This window comes from Suncus etruscus, chromosome 9, assembly GCF_024139225.1.
Source record: "Suncus etruscus isolate mSunEtr1 chromosome 9, mSunEtr1.pri.cur, whole genome shotgun sequence".
In the NCBI taxonomy this organism is placed as follows: Eukaryota; Metazoa; Chordata; class Mammalia; order Eulipotyphla; family Soricidae; genus Suncus; species Suncus etruscus.
The window spans coordinates 111,414,854-111,427,202 of record NC_064856.1 but is presented as its reverse complement, the minus strand read 5'-3'; the positions used below and the strand labels follow the sequence as shown (position 1 = coordinate 111,427,202).

The window sequence follows — 12,349 nt, the reverse complement described above, 5'->3', positions numbered from 1 at the left end:
CCAAATAAATAGTTTTCCACCTAAAAGCAGATTTCCAAATCCAGCAATAACTCCAAACTAAAGAAAGAACCTGCCATCGCCAGGGCTGTGGGTAGCACTGGCACCAAGGACAGGAAGGTTCCCAGGACACCAAGGCACCAAGGCCCCATACTGCCTGGGGAAGGAGCCACTGTCTCTTGGGGTGTAGGCACTGCCTTGTCCAGAGAAGTGCCAGGCATGGCATATAGGGGATAAAGGCCTCATGTGGCATTTTCAGCCTCTGCCTCCCTTCCCTGTAGCTTCCTTATGCTGTACCACAACAAAGTCAAGTTGTACTCAAACTTGAGTACTAAGTTTGTTGTACTCAAGACAATAGAATGTAACTTTCTGAGCACTTATTCTACTCTTTGGGGATCTCTACTAGGTTAAAAATCAAGAGAGATTATTCATTACTTGACCATTGATAGAAACCATGACTAAGTTTTTTTAACTCAAGGCAAAGCCTAGACAGGGGTAAAAATCCATGATGCTATTGAGTGCAATGGGAAGTATGGCTGGTCCACTTCTCCTGAGAAGTGACTGTTTTAATTGACTCTGTTCTCAGGCTTTCCGTAAAGACAATGGTTCTGTCTCTCTGTCTTGGTGTGGTAGGAGTCTACATTCACCCTTCACCCTCCTCCTCCAAGCAGAGAGAATTCTGCCCTGACTAGTTCTTACATGGTCCCTCTTGACACTTTTATATACTTCAAACTTTTTATGATGTTCCCTTAGTCATAAGGAATTGGGAGTTACGGCTATATGCTAAAATTAATCTGTATTCTTAAAGTGGTTTTGATGCAACTTAATAAAAATGTAGTTAAGTGTTTTGTGATTTTATTGGAAATTATTAAAACATATTGTAAGATCTTTACCATTCATGTATACATTTTCATCTCTGTTATACATGCCTTCCCTAATTTTCAAACATTTTAAACATTGAGTTGTTTCATAAATGGTTAATCAAATCATATTGTGAAACCTTTTTCTAAGAGGACCTTAAAAAATTTAGGCAAGGGCCAGGAAGGTGGCGCTAGAGGTAAGGTGTCTGCCTTGCCAGCGCTAGCCTAGGACGGACCGAGGTTCGATCCCCCGGTGTCCCATATAGTTCCCCCAAGCCAGGGGCGATTTCTGAGCGCATAGCCAGGAATAACTCCTGAGCGTCAAATGGGTGTGGCCCAAAAACAAACAAAAACAAAAACATGTCTTCTCCAGATAATTTTGGGGCCGGAGAGATAGCATGGAGGAAAGGCGTTTGCCTTTCATGCAGAAGGTCATCGGTTCGAATCCCGGCGTCCCATATGGTCCCCCGTGCCTGCCAGGAGCAATTTCTGAGCATGGAGCCAGGAGTAACCCCTGAGCACTGCCGGGTGTGACCCAAAAACCACAAAAAAAAAAAAATTTAGGCAGTTGGGCCAGAGTCGGTAGGGCACAGTGGGTAGGGCATTTACCTTGCATGCAGCCGACCCCAGAACAGACCCAGGCATCCCATATGGTCCCCCAAACCTGCCTGAAACAATTTTTATGTACAGAGCCAGGAATAACCCCAAAGCACCACAGAATATGGCCCCAAAACAAAACAATTTAGGCAGAAAAATGGATACTAAATTTTAAACTTCTGAACAATAATTTCAGTGATAAAGACCATCTTCAAAAGAGAAATCTGGGGGTGGGGCAGAGAGAGAGCACAGTGGTAGGGCATTTGCCTTACATGCAGAAGGATGGTGGTTCGAATCTTGGCATTCCATATGGTCACCTGAGCCTGCCAGGGGTGATTTCTGAGTATAGAGCCAGGAGCAGCCCCTGAGCGCTGCTGGGTGTGACCCCAAAAAATAAAACAAAAAAGAAACAAACAAACAAAAAAAAACAAAAGAGAGAGATCTGGGGCCTGGAGAGATAGTACAACTGGCCTTCCATACGACTGACTTAGGTTCGATCCTTGATATCCTATATGGTCCCACAGCCAACCATGAGTGATTTCTGAGTTGTAGAGTCAGGAATAATAATGCCCTGAGCATTCCTGGGTATGGTGCAAAAAGGGAGCTGTCGTAATAGTACAGTGGCTAGTGTGCTTATCTTACATGTGGCTGACTTGGGTTCTATCCCTGAATACCAGGTATGGTCCAAAAACGAACCAATAAAAAGAGTGAAGAGAGAGGAGGGGAAAGAGAGATCTCTATCATTTCATAAGTATTTATTTAAAGGAGGAATTCTTGATAGGTATAACTATTTAGTTGTCCTTGTATATTTATTCTGAACAAATGCAAATTCAGAACTTTAAGCATCTTCCCTCTCAATTCAGTTTTTGTTTTGCAGTGTTCAGGAACCATAAAGGATGCCAGGGGGCGGGGTCGAATGTGCGCAAGGCATACCCCGCAGTGCTATCACTCCAGCCCCTTAATTTATGTTTTAAAATATTAATTTTATTCTCCAGTTTATAATCTCTGTTCACTGAGTCTTATATTTGCTTCTTGATTTTTTTTCTCTTCTGATTTATCACCACATTTTGTGATTTTTTGTTTTTGTTTTTGTTTTTGGGGACCCACCTGGCAGCACTTAGGAGTTACTACTGGCTCTTTTAGAAATCACTCCTGGCAGGCTTGGGGGATCATATGGGATGCTGGAGATTAAACCTGGGTCTGTCCTAGGTTGTCTGTGTGCAAGGCAAACACTCTACCACTGTGCTATGGCTCCGGCCCCAATTTTGTGATGTTTTAACTTGTGAATCATTGGAATTTTAAATGTGGGAGACCTTTGAGATTTGTCTGAATATATAATCCTTTGATGAACATTAATGTTTGCTTATTCCTGGGGCTTTCTCAACTCTATCCTTCCTCTGCCACCCTTGCCATTGTAACTTGAATGACCAATCTGTCCTCTTGGGAGAGAGGAGCTATTCTGCCGAGAAAAGTCCACATGGGGAATGGGAGTTTGCCATGGTCAAGGTGTATACCCTGACCACAGACTTGGGCTTTCACCTAAATTATTAGCATGAATCGATGTTTCCATTTGCAAAACTGTGTAAAATTCATAAAGATTATTTGTAAGTTATTTATGACTCTTTTACCTCCTGGCCTTAACATAGGTCTCAAGTCATGTACATTTTTCTAATACACATGGATTAAAGTAAGAAGTGGCTTTTGGATGAATCACACGTTTTTAGCTGAATGCAGTCTGAATGATCACTCTATATCTCTTTCCTATTAGTGCTTCTTGATGTCCTTATTTATTTTGGTTTTTGGGTCACACCCATCAAGAATAGATATCAGTAGATGCTTGATGCTCAGGGATTACTCCTGATTATGTGCTCAGAAATTGCTCCTGGCTTGGGGGACCATATGGGACACCAGGGGATTGAACCGAGGTCCATCCTAGGTTAGCACTTGCAAGGCAGATGCCTTACCACTAGCGCCACCACTCAGGCCCCTCTTAATGTCTTATTTAAGAAATCTGTGGAGCGGTAGCAATAGCATGCTTTGCCTTTCATGTGGCCAACTCAGGTTCAATCCCCAGAATTCTATAGGGTCCCCCAAGCCTGTCAGGAGTTGTAAAGGTTTGGGACCAGAGTGATAGCACAGTGGTAGGGCATTTGCTTTGCAAGTGGCTGACCTGGGACAGACCTGGGTTCAATCCCTGGCATCTCATTTGGTTCCCCGAGCCTGCCAGGAGTGACTTCTGAGCACAGAGCCAGGAGTATCCCCTGAGCACCACCAGGTGTGGCCCAAAAATTAAATTAAAAAAAAAAGTTTGTTTTTTTTTTTTTTTTTTTTTTTTTGGTTTTTGGGCCACACCCGTTTGACGCTCAGGGGTTACTCCTGGCTATGTGCTCAGAAATCGCCCCTGGCTTGGGGGAACCATATGGGACGCCGGGGGATCGAACCGCTGTCCGTTCCTTGGCTAGCGCTTGTAAGGCAGGCACCTTACCTCCAGCGCCACCGCCCGGCCCCCAAAAAAAAAAGTTTTAAAGGTTTGCCCTTTTGCTGTTGAGGACTTCATGTACCTAGAACTGGCTCTAGCATTAGGTCAGGATTTGATTTTGTGTTTGTTCCTATGTCAGTTAATCCTTCAACATCATTTATTGCAAGACTCCGATAAAGTCCCCCTTGATCTGCAGTCAGTTTCCTGCATTCTCAAGAGCCCAATACACAAACATGGGTCTACTCTAGTTTGCACACAGACTGCTCCATGCTCGGATCCCACTTATTAGTTATAACAATTCATCTATAATTCATGTTTTTGACAATCGTTTGTCTGCAAAATAGACCAAATATAGACTCACTCTCTCATTCTCTCATTCCTTTTTCTTATCCTATTGTAAGAAACTCTGTGATAGAAATGGGTAAACTGGGCAGTGTTGGGCTTAGTGCTGATTTTAACAGAAATAATGAAATTCCTGTTGTTGTTTTTTTTTGTTTTTTTGTTTTTGGTTTTTGGGCCACACCCGGCCGGCGGTGCTCAGGGGTTACTCCTGGCGGTCTGCTCAGAAATAGCTCCTGGCAGGCATGGGGGACCATATGGGACACCGGGATTCGAACCAACCACCTTTGGTACTGGATCAGCTGCTTGCAAGGCAAACGCCAAAATTCCTGTTTTCCCTGAGTGAGATTTTTCCCCCAGGTTTTTAAGAACTATTTTGGATAAGGAATAATAGATGCTTGGAGGGAAAAACAAAGAGACTGCACTGTAACACTTAAAAGGCTTCAAGTAGTAGATCATTGGCCTGGAACCAACCTCTTTTTGCAGCCCTTTGGTCTCGAGTAGTTGTTGATTTATGTTTGTTTCCTGGATCCACTTTTATATTTTATATTTTTCTTGAAAAGTGTTGATTTACCCAAATTATCAGATCTATTCTGTTTCTATTTCTATAGCTCAATTTAAACATTACTTCTGGATCTGCAATTGTAAGCTTACCATTTTCCAACTCTGGGACCCAGAGCTATGACAGGGCTCAGGGGCACATGTTTTGCACTAAATCCTAGTTCACTCCCTGCACCACATGGCCCCTGAGCACTGCCAGGTATTGCTCTGAAGGCCTCTGAGTAACACCAGGGTGCCTTGCTGGTCCCCAGAGCCCAGACTTTGAATCGTCTATCCAGATTGGCCAAGTACTGCCAGAGAGTTTGGGTGCCCCAAAATGATTTTCTAATTTTAATTTCTACTATTATATGTAAACAGTCTCATGAGAATTTTGTAAACTTTATCAGTCCTTTTTTGTTTGTTTGTTTTTGTTTTTGGGTCACACCCCGTTGCGCTCAGGGGTTGCTCCTGGCTTGATGCTCAGAAATTGCTCCTGGCAGGCCCGGAGAGATAGCACAGCGGCGTTTGCCTCGCAAGCAGCCGATTCAGAACCAAAGGTGATTGGTTCGAATCCCGGTGTCCCATATGGTCCCCCGTGCCTGCCAGGAGCTATTTCTGAGCAGACAGCCAGGAGGAACCCCTGAGCACCGCCGGGAACCACCATCTTTCTGCATGCAAGGCAAACACCCTATCTCCATGCTATCTCTCCAGCCTCATTTTATCAGTCTTTTAAGAGTGTTAGCTTTCAGTTTTATTGGTTTTCTCATTTATATTAGTATTTCATTAAACGTGTGTGTGTGTGTGTGTGTGTGTGTGTGTGTGTGTGTGTGTGTGTGTGCGCGCGCGCGTGCTCTGCTGGGGATTGAGCCCAGGGCCTCACATATGCAAAGCAAGTTCTTTACCCCTCATCTATATATCTCCAGCCCAATTGACTCTAATAATTTCTCTCTGCTATTCCATTTTACACCCAATGCTTTAGTAACTTTCTGTATTCAATGCTTGTCTTACTTTTAGTCTTATTTTTATTTGATAGGAAATGCACATAAAGCCGCCCCATATGTATTGTTTTACTGCATCCTGTCAAGGTCTTGGAAGATATGTCCATTTTCACCCAAAATGTTTTGTAACTTTCATTGTAATGAGGCTTACCTCCTGAGTTAAGTTAGTATACATTTTGAAGTATACAAATATGTATGTATGCATTTCTGTGTATGTTTTTATATTTGAAACTACATTTTTACTGTTAATGCTTAAATTTAATTACACTGTGGTTAGACAATGTGGCCTCTGTGATATCAATTCTTTGAAAACTTTATGACTTAATGTCTGGTTAATTTTTAAAATATTTTTTTATTAACTAAAGAAAAATGTATTTTCTATTTGTGGATATGTTTACTTTCCATTAGCTCAAGCTTGTTAAATTTTGTTTTCAAATCTGCCAACTGCTTATTGAATTTTGTGATTTGCCTATTTTTTAGAAAAGTGTTAAAATTTCTTACTATGATTGTGAACTTATATATTTTCCTTGTTTTATTTAGGTTTACATGTTTGAGTCTATATAGGACATACAAATTCATGGTTGTTATATCTTTACTGTGAATTCTTTCATCACTTGTTAAACATGCCTCTGTATCCAGTTTTGCTTTGTTTTTAGTTTAATATTAATGTTACTATGCCAAGTATTTTGTTTGATATTACTAAGTTATATACTTCACAACATCACTTAACTTTCAGGTTTTCTGTGGGGGTGGTTTATTCTATTTATTTGCATAAATATAACTAAGTTTAAGAAGAGCAAATCTAGGGCTGGAGAGATAGCATGGAGGTAAGGCATTTGCCTTTCATGCAGAAAGTCGTTGGTTTGAATCCCAGCATCCCATATGATCCCCCGAGCTGCCAGGAGCGATTTCTGAGCTTGGAGTCAGGAATAACCCCTGAGCACTGCCGGGTGTGACCCAAAAACCAAAAATAAATAAATAAATAAATAAATAAATAAATAAATAAATAAATAAATAAATAAATAAAAAATAAAATAAAAAGAGCAAATCTAGTAGCTTGTATCTTTTTTTTTTTTTTTTTTTTTGTGGTTTTTGGGTCACACCCGGCAGTGCTCAGAGATTATTCCTGGCTCCAGGCTCAGAAATTGTTCCTGGCAGGCACGGGGGACCATATGGGACGCCGGGATTCGAACCGATGACCTCCTGCATGAAAGGCAAACGCCTTACCTCCATGCTATCTCTCCGGCCCCAGCTTGTATCTTTTTAATAAGCTTTTTTTATCTTCTGGTTTTTTGTTTTGGTTTTTTGGTCCCACTCAGTGGTGCTCAGGGGTTATTCCTGGCTCTGCACTCAGAAATCGCTCCTGCAGGCTCAGGGGACCATATAGAATGCTGGAATGTGAACAGGGGTTCATCTTGTGTTGGCTGCGTGCAAGGCTAACACCCTACCACTGTGCTATCACTCTGTTCCTTATCTTTTGTTTTTAATAGGCTTCTTTAATCTATTTATATTCTTTGTTTTTGTTTTTGCTTTTTTTGATTGTTTTTTGCATCACTCCCAGTGATGTTCAGGAGTTACTTCCAGTTTTGCACCTAGAAATCACTCCTGACAGGTTCAGGGGACCATATAGGGTGCTAGGGATTGGACCTGGGTCAGCTCTGTGCAAGGCAAGTGCCTTACCCGCTGTGCTATCACTCTGGCCCCTCCATTTATATTTTTTTTTAGTAATATATGGGAATGTAGGCTCACTCTTGGCTTTACTCAGGGATCACGTCTGTAGCCTTGGGGGGGACCATATGGAGATTGCGGGTGGAACCCAGGTCCATCACATGCAAGACCAGCATCATACCCACTCTGGGCCTTCCTGGACTCTTTTTTTTAAGGTTTAAATTTTATCTCATTAGGAAAAAATAATCTAGTCAAATAATAGCATTCCATTAATGCCATTCTGCACATTGAATTTTTTGTTTTGTTTTGTTTTGTTTTTGGGTCACACCCGGCGGTGCTCAAGGGTTACTCCTGGCTGTCTGCTCAGAAATAGCTCCTGGCAGGCACGGGGGACCATATGGGACGCCAGGATTCGAACTGATGACCTCCTGCATGAAAGGTAAACGCCTTACCTTCATGCTATCTCTCCGGCCCCGCACATTGAATTTTTAATTGTGGTAGAAATAAATGCAACAAAATTTACCTTACTATTTTTTGTTTATTTATCTTGGTTTTGGGATCATATCTGGTGGAGCACAGGGTTTCTCCTGTGCTCAGAAATAACACCTGGAGATCAGGGACCATATGAGATTCTGGGGATCAAACACAGGTTGGCTATGTGCAAGGTAAATGCCCTTTCTACTGTGCTATCTCTCGTGCCCAAAATTTCCCTTTCTAAATGTTTAATTCACTGGCATTGAGTATATCTACAATGCTGTGTCACCATCATTGTTACTGATTTCTGGAAAACTTTCATCATCCCAGTTTTGAACTCTGTACCCATTCAGTCTTCCCACCCTACCTTCTCCCCAACCCTGAGCATCTCTGCTTGGTTTTTGTCTCTGAAATCGCCTGTGCTAAGCATCTCACCTACGTAGATTCATATCTAATCTTTATCTTTTATGACTGCCGTCATTCCCTTCGTAAGGCCTTCCCGTCTACCCATGTAATAGCACATGTCTGTTCCTTCCATTTTTTAGGCCAGATACAGTTGCAGGTGGGCATGAGTCTGCGTGCCCATTGACCCACTCAGCTGCATGGGCGGGGGTGGGGCTGCTCAGACCTGCCTGCTCTTGTGAGTGTTGCTCTGGGCACTCAGGTGGCAACTCTATTTGCTTGAGGGGCCTTCCATTCTGGGAAATGCTGTGTTCAGGGCTCTGGCAGAGCTGGGGGAGGGGTCACCATAAAGGGTGCCAGGGATCGAACCCTATGGCTCTGGTCCTCTGCACTTCTTTTCTTTTTTTTTGATTTTTGGGTCACACCCGGTGTTACTCCTAGGGTAACTCCAGGGGTTACTCCTAGCTATCTGCTCAGAAATTGCTGCTGGAGGCACAGGGGACCATATGGGATGCCAGGATTTGAACCAATCACCTTAGGTCTTGGATTGGCTGCTTGCAAGGCAAACGCCGCTGTGCTATCTCTCTGGCCCCTGCACTTATTTTCGTTTTTGTTTTTTTGTTTTTTGGTTTTTGGTTTTTGGGCCACACCCGTTTGATGCTCAGAGATTACTCCTGGCTATGCGCTCAGAAATCGCCCCGGGCTTGGGGGGACCATATGGGACGCCAGGGGATCGAACCACGGTCCATCCTATGCTAGCGCCACCTTCCCGGCCCCTGCACTTATTTTCAAGTTGACCAATTTCAAGCTCTCTTTATGTCATTGTTGAGCTTCTCTGGTCTGACCTACATTTTTCTTTCTCTTTTCTTTTTACTTCATCTCCTCTTTCTTTTTATTCTTTTTTATTTTCTTTTTAAGAGTTCCTTTTTTATTTTCGTTATAAAATTCTATTAAACTTTTCATTTTCCAGAACTTTTTTTTTTTTTTTGCCACATCCAGCAGTGCTCAGGGGTCACTCCTGGCAGGCTTGGGGAGCCCTATGAGATACCAGGGATCAAACCCAGGTTGGCCACATGTAAGGCAAGTACCCTCCCCACTATGCTATCGCTCTGGCCCCTTTCCAGAAAATTTTTATATTACATTTTAAGAACCATTTTCTTGCTCCGTGGATACAGAAGTTATCTCGGGGGCACAGGGCTCCCCCAATGTGCCGGGGAGCCTGGGAACTACTTCTGGTAATATTTAATCCAGTGGTTGAACCCTGTGCTGAACATTCAACCCTGTGGTTCAGGGATCAAGCTTAGGGTCTCATGCCTGCCAGGAAGTGCCCAGCCTTTGAGCTATCTTTGTGACTCTTTCAAGACAAGTTAAAGCCCTCCCCCGTTTTCTCTCCCTTTCCTTTCCCTACATAGTCTTGCTTCCTTGCATTTTCCAAGACTGTGTAAAATGGTGCTTTTTAGCTGGAACTTTGTTTCTATTTAAGAATGAGGCCTCAAGGCCTGAGCAATAGTACCAGGGAGGCATTTGCCTTGTATAAACAAGACAGACCTGAGTTTGATCCCCAGCATCCCATAGGGTCCCCTGAGCACTGCAAGGAGTGATTTCTGAGTGGAGGCAGGAGTGACTCCTGAGCACCATCAGGTGTGATCCAAAAACAAAAACAAAAAAAAGAGAGAGGAAAGAGAAGAAAGAGAAGGAAGGAAGGAAGGGATGAAGGGGGAGGGAGGGAGGGAGGAATGAAGGAAGGGCTGAAGAGATAGCATGAAGTAGGGCGTTTGCCTTGCATGCAGAAGGTTGGTGGTTCAAATCCCAGCATCCCATACGGTCCCCCAAGCCTGCCAGGAGCGATTTCTGAGCAGAGAGCCAGGAGGAACCCCTGAGCGCTGCCGGGAGTGATCCAGAAACAAACAAAAAAAAAAAGCTGGAGCTCCAGGCAGGAACAGCGCTAAGAGCCTGTGGGGTTACTGCAGCTTCTACTCTGCAGCCTCCAAACCCGGGGCTTGAACCAGGGCCCAGGGCTCCGTGTCCCTCTGCTCTTTGACCAATTGCATTCATGGCCCAACCCACCCCCAAATTTTGTCTTACATCACAGAGTCCATGAGAACTGAACTTTGGGTCCTAGGGACCAGCAGGTGCTCTAGGAGAGATCTGATCGCATGGAACTCAGCCCACAGTGCTCACAGCCTTCGTGCCTTTGAGGTTCTGTTGTATTCATCTCAGTATAGCCTGCACTAAAGGATATGAAGGTGACATGAAAGATATGATAGAAAGAACAGCGTTCAGGACTCCAGCAATGGAAGCTGAGAGATCTGCGGTCAATCAGACTGCTGGCCTTGGAGATTTCCTGGTCTATGAAATAGCGTCTAGTGGTGTAGGAAGTGTGCTGGTGCCTGCTCCCTGGGGCACCCTGAGCTCAGTGAGCCTGGAGGCAGGGCATGGAGGGCTCCTGGTTCCTGCTTCCCAGTGGAAACACTGCCTGGAGGAAGCTCACCTCAGAGAACTGGGATGGAGCAGAGCCGACATGGACTTCCTGGGCTTGAAGCTCACTTAGCGACTCTGCTGGGGAGCATTGTGGGTCTCTAGGCAGAAGCTGGAACTGAGAATGGCTGCCCAGCACCCCGAAACCTCCCTGGAGGACAGGTGCCAGGTTGGTGTTAGTGGCCATGGCTCCTCCTCGCTTTGAGGTGAATCCCAGGGCGAAGCCAGGGCAGCTGACAGCTAGTCACGGGGAGCCCAGTGGGTATTGAGCCCTCTCAGGCCATCAGGTAAAGCGTATTGGGTTTTGGACTGCCGGGCCTGGCTTACAAAGCTGCGGTCAGAGTCCAGCTTCATGGGTTCTGCCGTGGCCTCATGGGAGACCAGGAAGCATGTCAGACACCCTTGGCTGCCTCCTTTCTGCCTCCTCCACCACAGACTCCAGGGAATCCAGAAAGGAGACCTCTCTGTTGCGTGTGGCTGATCTTGGGAGAGTGGGCGGGGGTGCCTCTGTAATCTCAGCCACCTCCACTTACCCCATGGGTGGGCTCCTGGGAACACTTCAGTGGGCCTCTTGGGGTAGCGGATGGTGAGCATTTTCTGGGACACTGTTCTGCTTCACTAAGTCCTACCTTCTGTTTTTATTTGGGGGCCACACCAAACAGTGCTCGGGTTCTTCCTGGCTCTGTGCTCAGGAATCACTCCTGGTAGGCTTGGGGCACTATGGGATGTTGGAGATCAAACTTGGGTCAGCCGTGTGCAAGGCAAATGCCCTCCCCGCTGTGCTATTTTTTGGCCCCCAACCAAGTCCTACCTTCTGAACCGATGGTTTCCCCAGCTCTTTCCTCTGTGTCGGCCCTGGAGACCTCTTGGTAGTCAGTCGAGCCTGCAGAGAGGAAGAAGCAAGCACAAGTGGTGTAAACCAGGCTGGACCAACAGACAGCAGCCCTGGCGTGCTCCCTCCTGGGCCAGGCGAGCCTCTGACACCCTGTGGTTCTCTTCCCAGGTACTGCGATTGCTTTGCCAGCGGGGGCTTCTGCAACAACTGCAACTGCAATAATTGCTGCAACAATTTACGGCATGAACTCGAGCGGGTTAAGGCCATTAAGGTAACCAGGTTTTCTTTAAATGCCTCGTGTAAAACCATTTCTGTGGGTGTGAGATGCGCTCTCGCTCTCTAGAGATTCCTAATTCCATTATCAGGACAATGAGAGGACAGTTCCCAACAGGGTGGTGTTGGCAGGAGAACAAACGGTCTGGCCGTGGGTCCCATTTCCAGGCCAAGTGTCTTAGTCTCTTCCTGCTGGCTTTGGGGATTAGGAGGCTGTGGAGTGTTGGAAGGTTTTGATGGAAAATCAGGCTTGTGGGGACTTATTGGGGTGTTTAAGAAACTCAGGGACACCTTATGAAGCCGATTCTAAAAGGTGATGATCTTTAAGGTGCAGTGGGGGAAGGCATGGTCAGGCCACTGGAATAAGGGGGAAAGCAGTTTGCCTTGATAGTATCTGATTTCTTTTTTC

At 45.0% G+C, this 12,349-nt stretch overlaps 1 protein-coding gene across 1 annotated transcript in view; it reads left to right on the top strand.

The window, feature by feature from the left end:
• TESMIN (testis expressed metallothionein like protein) overlaps positions 1-12,349 on the top strand; it is a 37,905-nt gene that overhangs the window by 19,021 nt on the left and 6,535 nt on the right. The window contains exon 6 of the mRNA XM_049781218.1: positions 11,836-11,938. Coding sequence (XP_049637175.1) covers positions 11,836-11,938 — 103 coding nt within the window. The remainder of the gene's footprint in view (positions 1-11,835; positions 11,939-12,349) is intronic.